Source organism: Taeniopygia guttata, chromosome 31 (genome assembly GCF_048771995.1).
Source record: "Taeniopygia guttata chromosome 31, bTaeGut7.mat, whole genome shotgun sequence".
In the NCBI taxonomy this organism is placed as follows: domain Eukaryota; kingdom Metazoa; phylum Chordata; class Aves; order Passeriformes; family Estrildidae; genus Taeniopygia; species Taeniopygia guttata.
Window position 1 is genome coordinate 4,244,931 of NC_133056.1, and position 20,826 is coordinate 4,265,756.

General features: G+C 52.8%; 1 protein-coding gene across 1 annotated transcript in view; it reads right to left on the minus strand.

Annotated features, from left to right (window-relative positions):
• Positions 1–5,592: 5,592 nt before the first annotated feature.
• LOC140681066 (olfactory receptor 14J1-like) overlaps positions 5,593–20,826 on the minus strand; it is a 31,087-nt gene continuing 15,853 nt past the window's right edge. The window contains exon 2 of the mRNA XM_072920269.1: positions 5,593–5,721. Within this exon, the coding sequence (XP_072776370.1) occupies positions 5,593–5,721 (129 nt within the window). The remainder of the gene's footprint in view (positions 5,722–20,826) is intronic.

Below are 20,826 nucleotides of genomic sequence, written 5' to 3' on the forward strand. Positions count from 1 at the left end.
CTTCATAGCTACAGATGTACATATGTTCTGATCTTTACATCTAGTTTTGAATAAATGTGTTTTGATTGTATCTTGAAATTTTGATTACATATTTTTAATTGTATATATTTTATTTTAATGACAAAAAAAGCAAATAAATGAATAAAATTTAAATAAAGCAAGGGGAGAATGTGAGACCAGGACCTGCTAGCGTGGAGATTTTGGGAGTGCAGCTCACTCGATGTGCCAGTGTCTCACCACATCCTTTCCTGTTGGAACTCAAAATGTCCCTCAGACATTTTTGGAGGTTCCAGGTCCAGGTCAGAAGCATTTGAGACCCTGGCAGGCAGCTGGAAACAGCTGTGATTTTGAGTTTGAGCCATGGAATGATTTACCAACTTTGCAGGTGGAACAAGAAGTCACAAAAGTTTAGATATTATAGTAGAAGTAGTTACAAAGTAGAGGGAAGAAATTTTGAGTGCTGTACAGGGGCGTCTTAACACCTGTACAGGGTTTTTTTTATTTTGCACATGGGGTTCAGAAGTTTTAAGATGGAGGAATGTAGGCCGGTCCTGTTTCTTCTCTTTCTTCTTCCTTACCTCCATGTTCTTGATGATGTTGGCACTCACAGATTGGTTTAGAGCAGAAAAGCACCATTTAATATAGGAAGTAGGTATTGGGGAAAAACTGTAAACATGTAACACGTAATGTATCATATAAAAGACAGCAGCAGCCCTGGGGAGGGGGAGAAAAGATGAACACACCAGACAGAGAGGGTGTCAGGGGTGTGTGTGCCTCTGCCTGAGCTGCTGACTAAACCGCAGTAGCCAGAGAAGACAATCTTTTAGATAGCTTACAATAAACTGCCTTGAGACCGAACAACAGAGGCTGCAGAGTTTTCTTTGGAAGCACAGGTTGGAGGAGAGACTTTTCCACCACACGGAACCCCTGAACCAGGCGGGGTTCCGACACCTGGCATCCCTGGGTGGGCAAACAAAAAGGACAAGAAGCTGAAACATCAAACAACCTCCAACTTTCATCAGCAGAAAAAAAAAGCACACAAGCTCTCCGCAGACTCCAGGAAGAGAGGGAGCGGAAAGCTCAAGACAAAACAACCTGACCTTCACCAAGATAACTCATCTCGGGGACTCCCCAGAGAGGAGAAGACCCAAAAGCGCACCTGGGATCTCTCACATGTGACCTGCTGGACAGTGAACAGTGCCATCTCCGGACTGACCTCAGGCTGACTCAGCTTTTGGTGAGAAAGGTCAAAATTAAGAACATGGGTGGGGAATTCTCCCAAGAGGAAACCCAAATTGTATCTGCCCTACAGGGCATCATCTCTGCCCATGTGGTAGAGATCACTCAAAAGGAGCTGAAAGCTTTGTTATTGTGGGTGCAGTGTAATTTTCCGCACACAGACCCAAATCTGTTGTTTGAGCCAAATTTTTGGCAGGAAATTAATAAGCAACTATATCTTTAAGCTATAAAAAAAGATAAGCTTGCTGCAAAACTTTTACCTTCAGCGAGGACAGTTTTAGAGTCAGTTTCACAATGTGGCAGTTTAAACCAGGCAGCTAAGGCTCCTGGGGGAAAACGGGGGGGGACAGTCCAGCCAGCAGGTCGGGACAGCCCCTCTCACCACAGACACAGGGCAGGCAGGATTGCTTCCCGTGGAGAATCAGGGAGATGATACCCCCTCGCGTCCCGTGTCCCCGGGCTCCCACTGTTCCTCAGACTCCCGGAATCCCTAAGCTCCTCCGAAGCAAAAACTCCCCAGACGGAGACAAACAAGCCAGGCACAGCCGCGGCCCTCGGCGGGGGAAGGGCATTGCCCGAGTCCGAACCCGCGGTGGTGGAGCGGCGGCTCCGGCGGCGGCTCCGGCGGGGGATGGTGCGAACGTGAGTGCAGAGCAGAGGGAAGAGGGAGAGGAGAGCGCTCTCGGATCTGCGCAGGCGGAGAGTTCAAAACAGCCGCGCAGAAAGCGAAAGCGAGGAGAGCGGCGGGGCGGGACGGACCGGGGCGGGAGCGGGGGGTGCGAGCGCGGCGGTTTTACGTCCGGAGCGCCCGGGGACACGTTCGGTGTCGAGAATCCGTGAGGCCGCAGAGGCCGCCCAAAAGGCGCGGGAGAACAGCTCCCTGACCGCGGCAGCTGAGTCTGCCGGGGGAGCGGCAGAGGGACAGCGGGACGCTGCCCTCGCTGCAGCTCTGGCGGCGGGCATGCGTGCGATGGTAGAGCAGATCCCGAAAGCCGTGAGGGGAGGGGATTTTTCGCATCTCGAATGCGCGGCACAGGCGCAGGCGGGGCTGAGCCGGCACACGCGGGCTGCGGGTGCTGGCACAGAGCCAGGAGAGCGGCAAAGCGAGGCAGAAACATCAGGGCCGGAATGGGATCAGGAGGGAGAGGACGTCAGTTTCGGGGGGGGACGACAGTGGCTCTGACTCAGAGGCAGTGCGGGGTGGAGCAAGGCGAAAGCGCCGCCGGGGTCGGAGCAGAGGCGTCCACACCCCCGTGATGACGCAGGCAGGGACGGGCCGTGGCCAGGATGTAAACATCCCTCAGGGCACGGTCCCGTTGCAGTTCCCATGGCAAGAGCTAGCCCAAGCCCACAGCCAATCCCTGTCAACTTCAGACATGGCCAGAATAGAACAGTTATTACAACAAGAATCAGTTTCACAGAGTGCAGGGATTGAAAACGTGAATCAGTTGTGGGGAGAAATGCTCAAAAGTTTATCAGGAATTACGGCGGGGTTTGCAAATGTGAATCGATTGTCAGAAATTGATGCTCAAATGTTTATTGGAAGTGCAAATCGGAGAGCAAAGTGCAGTCCCGGCCTCAGTTGGTCAGGCGGCAGCGCCATCTAGTGGCGGAACCACAACATTGCAACAGGTTTTACAGGACTCGGCCAGCCAAGTCACTGCGCCACCCAGTGGTGGGACTGTAACATTGCAGCACTTTTTTCCAGTTTCTTGTAAGAAAAAATCCAGGGTGAAAAAAGCTGCATCTGCACGACAGCAGGAACCTCCGCTGACCCCAGAAGAGTGCGGGACTCAGGACACTTCTTCTGAGGCACAACACCAGGATGATACAATACACATCATTGCTTCGGAGGGTGTCCCAGCTTGGACAATTCCAACATCAATGTCTGCCAAAATTTCGGTGCAGGGAGAATCAATTTGTATATCAAAAAGGGTTGTTGAGTTTCTTTTACAGTATTTAAGCACAGCCTTGGAGTCACAGACAGAACTGTTGGTTCATCTTCCAAAAATTTTCCAAATAACGCAGGGCAGCCATGTGTTCACCTCGACGGCAGATGCTCCATTTTTCTCCAGAGGCACCCAGCCTTCATCTTCGCAGATGCCGCAGACGCCGTTGGTATCGGTGAGTGCTGCTTCACCAAAGCTGCAGTCACAACAGATGACTCCACTCTACAGGCAAGTACCCACAAAATTTCCAGCTTAGCCGGGTGTGAAAGTGGACTGGCAGGACATTTGAGCAGAATTGGAACAGGAGAAAGGTTTATTGCAGGGTTCGGGAAACATAATGATGCCAGTGAACTATTATGCTCAGGACCAAAACCAAAGGTGGGAATGCCTGGATCGTGGAGCAATCAAAGATTTAGCTAAGGCCATTCAGGACAACGGGTTGTCATCACCATATTTCAAACAGATGTTGAAAAGCATTTTTGGCATGTATGATTTAACACCATATGATCTTAAATATCTTGCAACATCAGTTCTTACAGACACCCAAGCTCTCATTTGGCAGAAGGCGTAGAGGAGATCCCTGGAGGAGCTGAGAACCAGATACCAAGGCGGGCCAAACGCAAACCTCACCATGGTGCAGCTTGCCAGTGATCCTCCTGAGGACGATCCAACTCAACAGGCGGCGAGACTCCCACGGCACGTGCTCAGCGACATCAAAGAGGCGGCACGGAGAGCAATTCTTCAGATTGCTCCAGCGGGGGTCCAGGACAACATCTACACCGAGATCAAGCAGGGTCCTTCAGAGCCATTTTCTTCGTTCGTGGATCGTCTTTCCCAGGCAGTGGAGCGACAAGTGACCGAGGAGGGGGCGAAACCACATCTGACCAAAAGCCTCGCGTTCTCCAATGCCAACCCAGAGTGCAGGCGAATCATCAGCATGATGCCACACCAGGCCACCTTGGCAGACGTGATCGAGGCGTGCAGCAAGGTGGGGACACCACAACATGTTGCTTCCATCATGGAGGAGCATTTGGGGGACCAAATTGAGAAGCGTGTTAAGGAAGCTCTTGCAAATTACACAAAGAGCAACACCAGTGCAGAAGGGCAGTGCTTTGGGTGTGGGGCACAAGGACATATTAAAAGAAACTGCCCACAACTTGCAAAGCCCGACAAGCCACCAGACCTCTGTCCTCGATGCAGGAGAGGGAGAGCTCTCGCGAGTGAGTGTCACTCACAGACAGATGTGGATGGAAAACCTCTTCCGGTTCCGGGAAACGGGAAAAGGAGCGTGAGTCATCACCAGCGCACTCCAACACAAATCCTGGCAGTGACACAAAACCAACAGGGACAATCCTCGGGGAGCAACAAACAGAACCCCTCAGCAGAGCAATCTCCAAAATCCCCAGCAACCCAGACTTGGTACCACCTGGATTCCAATGCGTCCTGGCAACCTCCAAATTGACGTATTTTTTGGACAATAGCCATGCAGTGATACCCACGGGTGTCACAGGGACTTCTTGGAAAAGGCAAGATTTTTAAATAATGGCCAGGGACAGAAGCAGCATTCTGGACTTGTTGTTTATCCATCTTTGATTTCAGCAAACCATAATGAGGAGCTGATGGTCACGGCAAAAGCCTTTCGACCACCTCTGACAATTCCACAAAATACACCGATTGCTCGAGCCATGGCTTTGCCATCTCACCCAGAAAGGCAAGTCATGCCAGTGTTCAACAAACGGGACTCTTTTTCTGGTGATCAAGCAGAAGTGCATGCATCTTGGGTGAAACATGTGAGCCGAGATCGACCCATCATTACCTGTCAGTTGACTTGTAATGAAAAAACAATTGCCATCACAGGAATGCTAGACACAGGAGCAGATGTTACAGTCATTTCATACATTTTTTGGCCCAGGGAATGGGACTTGGTTGCACCTTTGGGCTCTCTCACAGGCATAGGGGGATATTCCCTATGCATGCAGAGTTAGCATGCACTTGTTGTCACAGGCCCGGGAAGAAAAACAGCAATCATCCGTCCTTTCATCGTGCAGAAGCCCATCACAGTGTGGGGGAGGGACCTTTTGGCACAGTGGGGACTGAAATTGGAGTTGGATTTTTAACAGAGGTCACTGTGGCACTCACCACTCTGAAAGTGACTTGGAAAACAAATGATCCTGTTTGGGTGGATCAGTGGCCCCTTGAGCGAAAGAAATTGAGTGCACTGAAAAAGCTGGTCCAGGAACAGCTGCAGGAGGGACACATCAAACCCACAGACAGCCCACGGAATTCCCCAGTGTTCGTCATTCGCAAGAAAACTTCAGGATCTTGGAGACTGCTTCACCATCTCAGGAAGATCAACGAGGTCATCGAAGACATGGGACCACTCCAGCTGGGACTTTCATCTCTCTCAATGATCCCGAGAGATTGGTCGCTTGTGATCATTGATCTCAAGCACTGTTTTTTCAGCATTCCACTCCATCCAGATGATGCTCCACGTTTTGCATTTTCTGTCCCAAGCATCAACAGAGTAGAACCCCTGCAAAGTTATGATTGGACAGTCCTTCCACAGGGACTCAAAAATTCTCTGAGTATTTGCCAATGGTACGTGGCCCAAGCTTTGCATCCAGCACGGGAGAAACATCCAAAACCAAAAATTATTCATTACATGGACGATTTGCTCATTGCAGCACCAACAAAACAGGAGGTGCAGAAGGTTTGTGACTGTGTGATTGCACAGATGCAAAAAGCAGGACTGGAAATCAGTGCACCAAAAATACAAGAAATTGCACCTTGGAAATACCTGGGATGGAAGATCAGAAAGCAAACAATAAGGCCACAGAAACTGGAAATCAACACAAAGGTCACCAGTCTGCAGGACTTGCAGCAGCTTTTGGGGGAGATCAACTGGATGAGACCGATCCTGGGAATCACCAACGATGACATCTCGTCATTGCTCGACCTCTTGAGAGGGGACAACAACATCAAATCTCCCAGAACTCTGACACCTGAAGCAAGAAAAGATCTTGAAAAGGTCACAGACATGATTCAACAGAGACAAGCACATCGCTTTGTGGAATCATTGCCTTTTCATTTAGCAGTGTTGGGGGAAACAGCACAGTTATATGGGTTGATTTTTCAGTGGGATTTGTCTCAAATGGACCCTCTTTTGTTGATAGAGTGGGTTTTTTTAGCTTACAGGCCCTCAAAAACAATTCTTACAGATTTAGAAATGATAGCACAAATTATTATTAAGGCGAGAACCAGATTGCTGGTGATGTCAGGCAGGGATTTCTCAGTCATTCATGTACCTTTAAAGAAAGTATATTTTGAGTGGGCGGTGCAGAAATCACAGGATTTTGCAATTGCTTTGTTAGGGTATCCAGGAGTTTGTACAGTTCATTTTCCGGCACACAGGATGTTGAATGCAAAAGTGAGTTTCAGGGAAAAACCAAAAATAAGCCAGGAACCAGTGGAAGGGATGACAGTATTCACTGATGGTTCAGGAAAAACTCACAAATCGGTGGTCACATGGCAAAATCCAAAAACAGGGGAATGGGAATCAGATATAAAAATAGTACAGGGTTCACCACAAATTGTGGAATTGGCAGCAGTGGTCAGGGTTTTTCAGTTGTTTCAGGAACCTCTCAATCTGATCACAGATTCAGCATATGTTGCAAATGTGGTCATACGATTAGAGGGATTACTTTTGAAACACACTGACAATGAAATTTTATATTCATACTTATCGTGCATGAGGACAATTCTAGAAAACAGAGAGCACAAATATTTTGTTGCACACATCAGGGCACATTCCTCACTTCCAGGGTTCCTAGCAGAAGGGAATGCTCACGCAGATAGGCTCACAATGACCATATCACAGACATTGCCAGATATTTTTGAGCAGGCAAAATTGAGCCATGCATTTTTCCATCAAAATGCACAGGCGCTGATGGAGTCCTTCCGCCTTTCTAAAAGTCAGGTGAGGGAAGTCACCAGATTACCAGCTTGTGCAGCCTCCTGCATCCACAGGAGCTGTCAATCCAAGGGGACTGCAGAGTCTTCAGCTGTGGCACGCTGATGTCACAAAATACCCATCTTTTGGGAGGCTCAAAAATATCCACGTTTCAGTTGACACATTTTCAGGAGCGATTTTTGCATCATTACATACAGGGGAGACCACAGAACATGCCTGCAGACATTTTCTACAAGCATTTGCATCACTAGGGGTGCCAAAAGAAATAAAAACAGATAACGGTCCAACTTACACAGGCAAGGTGCTTGACAAATTTCTGAAAAAATGGGGAGTCAAACACATTTTTGATATTCCTTATTCTCCCTCAGGTCAAGCAATCATTGAAAGAACAGATCACACCCTGAAATCCCTCTTGGATAAACAGAAAAGAAGGGAAGCAGGCGCAACACCGCACATGCGGTTGAACAAAGCTCTGTATGTATTGAATTTTTTAAATGGTTCCTTTTCAGAACCCACTCCACCAATTGTTAGGCACTTCACAAACAGCACACAAGCAAAGCTAAGGGAAAATCCTTTAGTTTTGATCAGAAACCCAGAGTCGGGACAAATTGAAGGTCCATTTACATTAATAACTTGGGGCAAGGGTTTCACTTGTGTTTCCACAGGGCAAGGACCGAAGTGGGTGTCAGCAAGGCACGTGAAACCTTATCGGGTGCAGACGCCAGTGGACCCGAGAAGCAGAGAGGCAAGCACGCAGACGAAGGCAGACGACGACGCTGCAGACGTCACATCAGACAATGATTGATCACCCAGAGACTTGGGGGGTTTTCTTTTTCCTGGGAAATCAAGTGTTGTTTGGGTGTTGCAAGGTCTCTCACAGAGGTTGGGGGCATGGACATGGGATTCAGACAGATAGTGTTCATGTGCTTCATTCTCTTGCCTATTGCCTTGTGCAATGGGATAGACTTTCCCATGAAACAACCAAAGGAAAATGTGTGGGAAACTTTGGCAAAGGCAGCGGGTCTGGACAGCATTTGTCTGACTCATTCGAAGCCGGGGAAACCATTTTCAACATGGTTGGTAGGTGTGCCAGTGAAGGAATGGCCAATTCCAAAAGACGTCCCTCCAAAGATTCTGAAAACTTTTTCAGATCCTGTGGAAGGATGGCCTGTTTGGACACAGTACCTTCCTGTGGCTCACTTGGAACCTCCGGAATTGGACATTTTCGGGTCAACAAAAATGAAATGGTGCATCAAATTTGATTCATCAGGAGTGGCAAAGACAGATAATCATACGATAGATGTCACTCCAAATCAGCTTTTTTATAAAAATGCGTCATCTTGGTGCAATTACACCAAAATGACAAGCAAACCATCCCTTCAACACCCAGCCACTTTACCGAAGGGAATGTTTTTCATTTGCGGGGACAGAATTTGACCTGATATCCCTGCAAAAATCAAGGGCGGTCCATGCAGCATTGGGGAACTCTCACTGCTAACACCTGATTTGAAAACTTTAAAGGAGCAGACACAAAGGGAAAAAAGATCCCTTGAACAATGTAGTCCAAATTGTGATGATGATGTTTATACCTGGGACAAGGCTCGGAGAATTGCAGTAGCAATTTTCTCACCCCAAGCAGCATCAGGGGCGGCCTTGACACAATTGGATCATATAGCATGTTGGTTGAGCAAACACAGTCGTGCCATTTCGTCTGCATTGAGTGACATGTTAACAGACATCAGCGGTGCAAGGCAAGCAGTGCTTCAAAACAGGCTGGCAATTGATTATCTGCTGCTGACACATGGGCACGGATGTGAGGAATTTGAGGGGATGTGCTGCATGAACTTGTCCGATCATTCAAAATCTATTCATGAAAATATAAAACAAATACAAAATAGTATTAGCAAATTGAACAAAGTTACGGGGTCCTGGTGGGATGATTTGTTTGGCTTTTTTGATCTCTCACCATTGTGGAAAGAACTTTTGAAAATAGCATTTTATATTCTTATAGGGCTTGTAGTTCTTCTGCTTGTTCTGCCATGCATTTTCATGTGTATTCGAAAGGCCTTGAACAACATGGTAAAGCAGGTGTTTCTGGTTCAAACAGAGAGGGGAGATGTCGGAACTCAAAATGTCCCTCAGACATTTTAAGAGGTTCCAGGCCTTGGTCAGAAGCATTTTAGACCCTGGCAAGCAGCTGAAAACAGCTGTGATTTTGAGTTTGAGCCATGGAATGAATTACCAACTTTGAAGGTGGAACAAGCGGCCACAGAGGGTTCGATGGTATAGTAAAAGTAGTCACAAATTAGAGGGGAAACATTTTTAGTATTGTACAGGGGGGGTTTAACACCTGTACAGGGGGGTCAGGAGTTCTAAGATGGAGGAAAGTGGGCCTGATCCTGTTCTTCCTCCTTCTTCTTCCTTACCTCCATGTTCTTGGTGATGTTGGCACTCACAGATTGGTTTAGAATAGAAAAGCACATTGTAACATAGATAGTAGGTATTGGGGAAAATCTGTAAACATATAACATGTAATATATCATATAAAAGATAGCAGCAGCCCTGGGTGGGGAGAGAGACGACGGAGACACCGGACAGTGAGGGTGTCAGGAGCGTGTGTGTGTTTCTGCCTGGGCCGCTGACCTAGGCAGCCGCAGCGGGCGAAGACAATCTTTTAGATAACCAGCAATAAACTGCCTTGAGACCGAACAACAAGAGGCTGCGGAGTTTTTCTTTGCAAGCAAAGGTGGGAGGAGAGACTTTACCACCACACGAGAGCCCCGAATAAATCCCGGGGTTCTCACATAAGTGGCCAATAAAGTACAGCTCTCCCCTCTTGTTCCTTGCAGCAGAATCAGGACCATGAACAGAAACAGTCACAGATATTCTTTCTGCGCCCCATAAGCAAAGCTGTGCCAAACCACAGATGCTGCCTTCAAATGGACTCAAATTCCAGCCTAGACCTCTCACCTCCCAGACAACTCCTTCCCCAACACACCTCCAACACCAACACCCTGCAAACACTGCACAGAAGCCCTCAACATCCTGCCAGGACCCTCAGCTGTCCCTGTCCCTCCGCAGAGTTTCCCTCCCTCCAGCAGACACCCTGGCTCCCTGCACGTGCTGTGGGATGGCACTCAGGAGGATCTGCTCCAAGGCCTTCCCCGGCAGCAAGCTCAGGCTGCCAGGCCTATGGATCCTGGATCATCCTTCCCACCGAGCCTTCCCGTGCACGGCTCTTCCATTGGCACATCTGCGCTCAGCTGGGACTGCTCTGCTCACCCAGGGCTGCTGGTAAAGGATCAAGAGCAGCCTGGCAAGCTCTTTCTCCAGCTCCCTCTGTGCTCTTGGGGAAGGTAGAACCTTCCACAGGAAAGCAACTGGTGCCACAAAGAGGGGGTGGCATCAGGCAGCTCTGGGGAAGCCCCTCAGGAATGCTGTATCCTGAGGGAACACTGCTGGCCTTGACCTGTTGGTACCTGCAAAAGCTTCAAATCAGCTGCCTCAGCTTCCAGGGCCTCTCTTGGTCAGCATCCTGACGTGGATGCAGGACGGCTGCCAGGCGCTGCTGGGACCCAGCGGGACAGGAGCGGCTGTCTCGTGTCCACGCAGCACCCGTGACACAGCCAGCAGCAAAACCTTCCAAGCCTTTTCTGAGGCCAGGCACACACCAAGATCAGCCAAGACTCTCCACCACGCTGCCTGGCCCACCCAGCCCAGTCTGTGCTGGCCCTGGGCCACAGCAGCTCCCAGCAAGCAGGAGGCAAATGCATCTTGCCAAGAGCTGAAACACAGCAGACAGGGAAGATGTGAAACATGAGTGTGTAAAGGCCATTTAATTCACAGCTCCCACAGAGAGCTTTGGGGCTCACAGATGGACAGAGATGGTTCTGCTCACCCCTCTGTCCAAAGCAGGGGTAACACACGCTGCTGCAGGTGCTTGGGTTGGTCTCTGCAGGTCCAGGTGGATGCCAAACCTGCTCTTCACAGCCTTCTCCCTTGCCCTGCCCCTCTGCCAAGTGCAGCGGGCCTCAAGGACTGAAAGGAGCACAGAGAGTCAAAGGGGGACACTTGCACCTGCCTCACTGGGAGCTCCCTGGGAAGCACTGTCCTTGAGAAGCAAGCCCCTGTCCTCCAAAGGCATTTCCCCAAATGTGCAGCTTTTCTGCTCAACACCAACACACCCTTAGGAAACGCTGGCAAGGCTGAAGGACTTCATGTCCTTTCAGGACAGGCACTCCAGCTCCAGCTGCTATTCCCCCAAGTGCCTTTCCAGGTGGAGGCTCAGACGGGCAGCCCCAGGCCCTCTACAAACACAAGCTGCTCACTGCCTCTTCACCTGCCTCAACTCCTGCCTGCGCCCACGGCACCAAGACCAGGCTGTTCCCAGCCAGAGCCCAGAGCCCTGCTCCCGCAGGACGCTCTTGCCAGCACCTTCCAGGCCTCTCTGCTGTGCACACAGCGCTTTTCATGCCCGCTCCCAACAGGCTCTGGAAGGCAGAGCACAGCCTGGCTGCCTCTGCCACCAGCACAGCCCAAACACAGGCGGAGGAAGAAGCAGCAGGGGCTGTTTTGCGGCCATGCCCAAGAGAGACTGGAAGGGTGCCCTCCCTCTGCTCTCACTGGCTTGGCTTTCTGACTGGCTCCGAGCCTGGGGCTGCCATTCCTCACTTGTGGGCACCAGAACCACAGCCGGGATCCCGGCACTGCCTGACAGCGCTCCGGGCACTGGCAGGGTCGCGCGTCCCAGTCTGGGGCACCGCGCTGCTGCTTCCTTTGCCCTCAGGCACACCCAAAGCTCCCTGCTAAGCCCGGATGGTCGCTGGTTCTGCCCTCTCCCTGATCCTGTGCAGGGATGGAGCACTGCTGAGCTTTCAGGAAGCTATTCCTGAAAACTTCCAGCATTCCAAGCTCCTTTGCCCTCCGTGGAAGCTTGCCATGGAATCCCTCACAGCTGCCTTCAGAGCATACTCAGGTTGGCTCTTCCAAATTCCAGGGACTCCAGGCTGCACAGCAAGATCTGCAACTCCACAGAGTTGTGGAACTGCACCTTCAGCACAGGCACCTTTCCAGCCTGATCTGCCCTCGTTCCTCTGTGTGTGTGCACAGAACACGGCGTGGAAGAGAACAGCAGCAGGGGCCTGTGTGTCCCAGGGCCCGGGATTTGTGCCGCTTCAGCTCCACAGAGATGCAGGTAAGGGGGAGAAACTAAACTCTTTATTAATGGAAGGGAAAGGGAAGGGATGAGATGGGGGCCAAAAAAAGGGAATGGGCAGCGTTTGAGGGCTGGAGGGAGGGAGCTGTCAACAGGGAGGGGGAAGGCAGCAGCTATGGGAGCTTGCAGCAGGCACAGCTGTGGCCAGCATCAGGTGTGCCTGGAGCTCCAGTGACATTGAGTCCTGCTGCTCTCTTCACTGTCTCCTGGTACTCTGCTTGGGACCCTGGTTCTCTGAATCCAGCAGATGACCTTAGTTCTGCACATCTTTGTCCAAAAATTGCCTGAGTTTCCAGGTTAGTGGAGGATGGGCTGTCATCATCGCTCATGGCTTCAAAGGCTGGAAGACAGATAAACAACCACAGTGAGAGACCAGGGGCTGTGTGACATCACAGAGTTCTGTGTAACATCACAGATCCTGTGTGACATCACAGAGAGTGGCGTGACATCACAGAGAGTGGTGTGACATCACAGAGAGTTGTGTGACATCACAAAGACAAGAGTGTGACATCACAGAGGGCTGTGTTACATCACAGAGATGTCCGTGTGACATCACAGAGGGCTGTATGATCTTGCACCTTCTGGAAGATGGAGTATCGCCCACTCTGTATTGCCCGGAGGACATGCAATGTTTGAAGTGGCAGCTCTGACATGGCACTACTGACATCCTCTGTCAGGCATTCAAGGGCTGCAAGAGAGAGGAACAGAGCCACGGTCAGATCCCGACTCTGCGGGGAGCCGAGGGGAGCCCCCCCTGCCAGGGCCATCCCAGCCGGCTCTTGCCATGGCCGGGAGGGATCAGGGACCAAGGGGATCAGCCCGAAGCTGCTGGCCACGCATCCCCCACATGTCCCTGAAATCTCTGTGTGCTGTACCTAGGAGAGCAGAGCTCTCCGCAGCCGGGGCAGGGCTTGCAGCTCGCCCCGGCAGCCCCCGCTGGCAGCCCGCTGCCCTGTCTCACCATTGCAGATCAGCTGGAGCTTTTCCTGCTGTCCCCTCAAGCTCCTCCCGGCCGTCCCTGGGAACACAGAGCCTGTCAGGCCCAGCGGCACAGCTCCCTGCCAGCGGCGCTGCCAGCCCTGTGCCCACACGCCCTCCTGGCCCGGCTCGTGGCTCACCCATGAACCTGACGGCGCCTCTCGCAGGGGCTCCTGTGGGCTCTGCAGGTAGGGCAGGGCCCGGCGCAGGTGCTCGGCCACGCTGCTGCTGTCCTCTGCCAGCTGCAGAGAGCGGCAGGAGGGAAGGGTTGGCCCCGCAGCCCCGCCGGGCCGGGGCTCCATGGGCACCCGGCTCGGGCCGCAGGAGCCTGGAGCAGAGCCCGCGCGGCCTCGGGCTGCAGCAGCGGGCAGGGGCACAGCTGCCAGCCCGCACACCGAGCACCGCGCTCAGGGGGCTTCTCCAGGCTGGGGCTGCGGCTTCCCGGCCCTCCTTACCAGGCACTCAGTGAGCTTCCACAGCTCCTGGTTCTTCACCAGCTTTTCAAGATCCCTCCTCTTCAGGAACTCAGACTCACAAAGCAGCGTTTCCTGAGAAGCCTGGAGAGCAGCAGAGACGCGGAGATGGCCCCACAGCCCAGGGCGCAGGACCCGTCCCTGTGCCAGGGCCTGGAGGAGGCTGCAGCCTGCGAGGTGCCAGGGCAGGAGGCAGCCCAGCCCCTGCCAGGGGAACAGCAGCAGCTGCCGAGTCCTCACCTCTGCCACTCGCTGGTTCTCATCATGGCAGTGGAAGGAGAGTGGCAGCAGGCTCTGGCGCACGTGTGCCTTCAGAGCCTCTTTTTGTTTTTCCTGTGGAAAAGTCATCAATGTTCAGAAGAGCAGTATGGAGAGCAGCTGCACTTGGCTATTGTCCTGTATGAAGGGAAGAAAAAGAGACCCCAGCATTGGCTGCATGGGGCTCAGTTTGGTGCAGGCCTGCAAATCCACAGGGCACAAAGTGTCTGGGCAGCAGCCAGTGGCCGTGGCTGGGGGCAGTGAGCCTTACGTGGTCAAGGAGTGGCAGGAGCGCCTCAACCAGCTGCAGTGTGATGGGGCTGGGTGTCAGCATGTCCTTGTCCAAGATGATACAGCTGAGGAGCATGGCTGTCATGCTAACTATCTCTCCATCTGCATCCCACAGGAGCTCCACAAGACTTTCAGTCAGGCTCCACATTTTTTCTCTCTGTGAGGAACACAAGTTTGTGAAATGCCATCCTGCTGCTGCAGGGCCTAGAGGCCAAAGGGCTGTTCCAAAGCACTTGGGCAGCTGAAGCAGGAGGCAGGAGAGCTGGGAGCAGCTGGCCCAGCGCCCAAAGCCCAGCCAAGCCCAAGTGACTGCATTCCTGAGCGCAGCCTCTGCCCCTGCCCCTTCTCACCATTGAGGGATCGTTTATGAGCTTGAGAAGGGCCCTGAGCACCAGGTGACGCCTCTCCTTGCACTCGCTCCTCAGGTGCCTTGACAAGATTTGCAGGACTCTGTCAGCACCGCGTTCACTCAATTCCAGGCACTCGAGGCCCTGAAAGGCACAGGGCAGTGACAGGTGACCGGCCGGCAGGAGCCCAGAACCGCACAGGGCCGGGCCCAGGCAGCAGCACAGGGCGCGGGCACCGTCCCAGGCACTGCGGCCAAGAGAGGGCAGAGAGCCGGGAGGCAGCTGAGCGAGGCAGCGCTGGCCTTCAGGCTCACCTCCACAAGGAACACCAGGGAGGGCAGCTCCCAGCGTGGCTCCTGTGTGCTGAGCAGCCGGAGCAGGTAGCGAGCGATCCGAGAGCACAAGGGGATGGAGACACAGGACATCTCCCTGGCAGGAGACAAAGTAACCAAGGCTGTGGGCCAGGGGGACAAACCTCTCCCAGGACTGACTCACAGAGGTCTGGTCTTTCCCCAGCATCCTGCAAGGGCCCCTGGGCTATTTGGGAGGCGGATCCTTGTGGGCACCCTCCTCTCCCAGCCTTTTTCAGTCTGTTTGGCTGTCCCTTGGTGACAAGGCCCTCTGGCCCATGACCACAGGGACTGTGTGGGGCACCCCAGGCACAGAGCACAAATGTCAGAGGCAGCAGTGTGAAGGGGGTCTCACCTGGCCAGCAGACCCACGGCACAGTGGTGGGTGTCAGCACAGAGCAGCGTGTCCCAGCCACACTTGCGTTCCATTGCCACCACCACATCCTCGTGCTGCATTTGGCAGAGCAGGGACTTCAGGGTCCACACTGCAAACCTGTGTGCAGAGCAAAGCCAAGGTCACACTGGGAGCACTGGCTCCTGCCCAGGGATTTGGCAAGGACAGGAGGACTGGCATGGAGCACCTGCTGGGGTTGGAGGCAAGGCCGTGTTGCTGCTGACATCCCTCCCAGAAGGTATCGACCTCCTCTGGCATATCCAGAGTGCTGAAGAACACTTGGAAGAGCAGATGGACAAACAGGCGGGGGAAATACACGGTCACCATCTGTGGGACACAGGGCAGCTGGAGGATCTTCCACATCACCACAGTTGCCTGCAAAGGACAAAGCCCCTCGAGACAGCGCTCAGTGCCGAGGTGTCCGTGTGGCAGGGCCCAAGCATGGGAGGGAGAGGCCGGAGAGACGCAGGGGGAGCACCGGGCCTGGTGGCCCTGAAGCTGCCCCGAGGCCAGGTTTAAGCCCAGCACCTGAGGCAGGGAGACGCCTTGGGGGAGGGAGGATGGAGAGCTGCTGGAGGGGTGGACTTGGGGCTAGCAAAGGCAGAAACTCACAGCCAGGGCAAGGACAGCCGTGTGGTCCCCATCGGAGGTGCACGTGCTGTGCTCTCGCCAGCTCCCCAGCACATCGAGGAGTTCGAGCATGGCCGTCTCTGCAGTCCTGGGTGAGCACATGATGCTCTTCCACATGGCCAAAGCAGCTCTGTAGGGCCAGAGCTCTGTCTCAGAGGAGTCTGGGACACAGCAGCGTGGCCTGGGTGGCAGCGGGGAGCTGAGCTGCTCTGCCAGCCCTGCCTCTGCCCATTGCCCCTCACTGGCAGCACGCAGGCAGCCCAGCCCTGTGGGGACTGGCCCCTGAGGGGCAGGGGGGAAGCATGGCAGCATGCTGGGGGGCTGGCAGGGGCCAGGGCTGGCAAAGGGAGCAGCCAGAGGGCCCTGGAATTCTCTGTTTGTCAGACACCTGGGACGGGCTGTAGAGGCTGAAGGGCTGCTGAGCCTTGTGGGCACGTGGGCCCCGTACCTGTCACACACTGGGGCCACACGCAGGAGAGCCATCACCACGTCAGAGGGCTGTGCCTCTGTCAGATCCAGAAGGGGCCTGTACAGATTGTACTCAGGAAACTCATTGGCCACGAGGATGTACCTCACCATGGCAGGCAGCTGGAGAAGGCAGGGGAGACTTGGAAAGCTGCCAGAGGAAGGAATGTGCCCAGCTGCCCCAGAGAAGTGCTTCCCTTGCCACCACACTGCCATGGCCTCAAAGGCTTCCAGGGAGCAGCAGGCGTGGCTTGTGAGGCCAAGCAATTTCTGGGAGGAGAAAAGCCAGGCCACAGGCTGTTTACTTGCTTTGGGCTGGAAGGACCCTCCTCCACAAGCATATCCAGCAGGGCAGCACTGGTCTTGGTTTTGAAGATGGGAGAGTACGCTCTGACCACAGTGCCCATGACACTGCTCTCTTCCTCCCGAATCCTCTTCGTGAATTTGCAAACCATCTGTAGCAGAAGGGCAAGAAGCCCGGGATGTTGCATGGAGTGCTCCGAGCACAGTGCTGGGCTGAGCAGTGCCAGCAGGCCCAGCCCAGGTGGGGATGGCTGCAGGTACCTGCGCTGTTCTACGGAAGCGGCCACGGGTGCGTTGCTGCTCTCGTGTGCGCTGCACGGCTGCACCTGGCAAAGAGCGAGCGCAGCCCGAGCTGAGGGGCTGCGGGAGAGGCCGGAGAACACAGCCCAGCCCTGCGCTGCCCAGGCAGGGACAGCCCCGCGCCGCCCCAGGGCATGGAGCACGGCTGTGGGGTGTCTGCCCGGCCCCTATTCCATCCTGTCCATGGGCATGGCCCCAGGGGATGGGATGGGATGGGATGGGATGGGATGGGATGGGATGGGATGGGATGGGATGGGATGGGATGGGATGGGATGGGATGGGATGGGATGGGATGGGATGGGATGGGGCCAAGCTGGCTGCAGGCACCAGCCCTGTGGCCCAGCTCTGCCACTCACCCTTCGGTGGTGGCTGGAACTGCTCCACCTCTTCAGGCTGCTGTTCTGGGGCAGCTCCAGGGCCTTCTTTCTCCTCCTTCCCCCAGGCCAGCTTGGGCACGCTCGAAGGTCTGTGCTCTACGTCACTGCCTGGATTCATGGCTACTTGCAGAAGGTGAAAAGGAAAAGGTCTGAGTCAGCAAGTGCTGCAGTCATGCCTTGAGGGCACCTGCAAGAGTGAAGTCATGGCAAGGCTACAGGACAGCAAGTCCTGCACTCTGGTCTTGGGGGCTCCAGCCACAAGGACAGGAGACTCCTGTCAAGGACAGTGCAAAGCAAATGCCACAATCTGCCCTCGAGGGCAGCTGCAGAAGAGATGCCTCGGGAAGGCCAGGGGTCACCAAGTGCTCTGGTCTGGCCACGAGGTCACCTGCAGGAGTAATACCTCGGGAAAGCTCCAGGTCAGCAAGGAACGAATGGCTGTGCGAGGGCTCCTCACATCACCGCTCTCTCCGTCCTGTCCTGTCGCATGCACACAGCACTGTGGAGTGGCCTTGTCACTGCCAACACCTATGCCACAGCATGTCACAAAGGGCCCTTGGATACCCTGTCCTGTTCCATTCCACGGTGACCATGCTGCACCGTGTCACAAAGGGCCCTTGGATACCCTGTCCCGTTCCATTCCACGGTGACCATGCTGCACCGTGTCACAAAGGGCCCTTGCACACTCTGCCACCTGCCCTGGGGCCAGCCCCCCAGAGTGGCCCACGTTGGAAGGAATGCCTTGCCCCAGGTGTGTCAGACAGCCCAACAGGATCTTTAGGAACGGCTCAGACCATCAGCAAACGCTGCCCTGCTCTGCGGGCTCAGAGCAGCAGGAGCCCCCAGGGCTGCCGACGCAGCCGCGGCGGGAAGGGCACGGGGCCCTGCACAGAAGCTGGCACGGCCTCCTCGGGACACGTCCCACATGGTGGCCATCCTAAGCACGGCCGTGTGACACAGACCAGGAACGTGTGGGCCAGGGCAGGAATGCTGCTCTGAGCCTGGGGCCCGGGGAGCGCTGACATCAGCCGCTGAGGCACAGTCCCCGCCGAAGCAGAGTTCCCCCGAGCCCTGGCAGCACCTGTGCCCGTCTCCTGCCCAGAAACCTGTGCCCCAAAAGGGCTTCTCTGCCAGAGGGCAGCCAAAGCTGGTGTGTGTTGCAGCATTTTTCAGAGAAAGAGGACATGAGTTATGAGAGTTGAGCTACTCCAGTCTAGGCCTCAGATTTGGGCCTTGTGAGGCCTTCAAGCCTCTGACGCAGTTAGAAATTCAGAGCTTGGGGCGCAGATAGAAATAGTATTAAGGTGTGACGGGGACCACTGGGCTGTCTGGGTGTGAATTAGTATACATTTATAGTGTAAGGCTCAAGCCACTTTAAGGAAAAGGTAAACAATGTTAGCCTACCAATCAGAGTTCCTTTGTTTCTGTAAACTATGTAGAAGCTTATATAAACTACCATCTTATCTCGAATAAATGGAGAACATTTGATTAACCACATTGGTTCATATCAGTGTTTGTCTTGTCCAGTTTCCTGTTTTCCTGAGATTCCCTGGCTTTTGGTGTGCATTGGGGGCTGTGCTGCGTCCTACAGGGGCTGTTGGTAGCAGCACCTGGAGCAACTGGTGGCAACACTTGGTGCGTGTCAGATGTTGTTGCTCCTTCCCAGAATGATTCTTTCATGGAAGGGATTAGCAGCAGCACAGAAACACCAACAGCTACTCAACTTCACAGAACAAAAGAATCCACCGAAACACTGCCATGTTTCCTTGTGCTTTTGCGTTTTTCTTGCACTCTGAAAGAAAAAGAATTGGCCCAAGCCCTGCTATTCAAATCTCCAGCTGCTGTGTGTCTTCCTGTGGCAGCTCACGTGCAAACACAACTGGCTGCCTGCTCAGCTCGGCACTGGACGGCCACAAACAGGGAGGGCCCTGGTGAACATCTCTTTGGTCTGGTGGGGCAGCGAGGGCACAGGAGACAAAGACTGCTCCTCCCGAGTTCATGAGGCAACAGAGAGATTTTATTTCCCACGCCCCCCCTTACACAGGGCATTTGAAAGACCAGGTCTGGAAGCTCTCATTGGTTTGAGCTCCACGCCCCTTCAGGTTCTGGCCCGTGAGGTGCCTGCAGTTTTGGGAGATATTTGATTGGTCAAGAGCCCTGTCAATCATGGTAACATCTCACCTTTCTTTATAAAATTCTGTGTATTGTTCTCTGTCACCCATCTGCAAGGGCCCTTTGCAAACATGGTGACAGAGGACAGCGTGCATCTAATTTACACTGGAGCTGCAGCATTCCCCTCCAGGAACTGTCAGGGGAGAACTCAAGCCACAGGCATAATGCTTCTCGGTTACAAATTGAACTTATCTCTAAAAGCAGAAAGCTATTTAACCCTGAGCCCATTTAACCGTCAGAGAAAAATCCAATTTTAAAAAACAACCTTTAAGCACTTGATCCCTTGGAGAAAAACCAAACTCCCAGAAAACAGTCTGTAAACAGAAAAACTGTTTGTAAACATGAGAAATAATTTGTAAACAAATCAAGTCCTTCTATGAACTGTCCATGAGGCAGGTGATCATTTGTAATGCTGTCTGTGGTTTCCAGTGTCCATACTTTAGGATGCTGTATTGTACTGTTGTAGGATTTATTGTAAAACATGAGAACAGACTCAGAGGGGAGGAGGGTGTACCCGCAATCCAACCCCTTTCCCCTTTTTTCTTTGTATAATAAATAATAATAGGAACTAAATATGGATTTTGAATAGTATTAACTTATGCAAAGTTAACTTATATCTTGAAGCAATGCAAGAATAATTGCTAGAATATTAAGAAAATACATATTAATACACATACTAGGACTTCTTTACGATAATGATTTACTAAAATATGAATATCGATCCAATATCAATATCCAACTGAGACGGACAAAAACTCTCTAAGAGTTTAAATTTAGAAAGTGTATGTTTATTGAGACAGTCGGGCAGTACCTGGGATAATTTCCTAATGTACACTGCAAAAATCACAGGTGTTACTAAGCTTTTTTATTGACAGAAGTCTTGAATACACAAAATATGAATGCATATTCATATCCCTGTCACTTCCTCTGCTCCGCTTCATATGCTAATTGGCAGAAAGGCTATTAAGCATGTGTAGTTCTGTTCCCTGAAATGAGTCGGGGGTCCATTTTGGGGAGGGGCCTCCAAAATGAAGAAGTAAAATAAGTCTTCCTCGTTCTGACCTTTCTGCCTTTCCCATGCACACGTGACAAATGAATCCTTGCCGTTTTCCTGT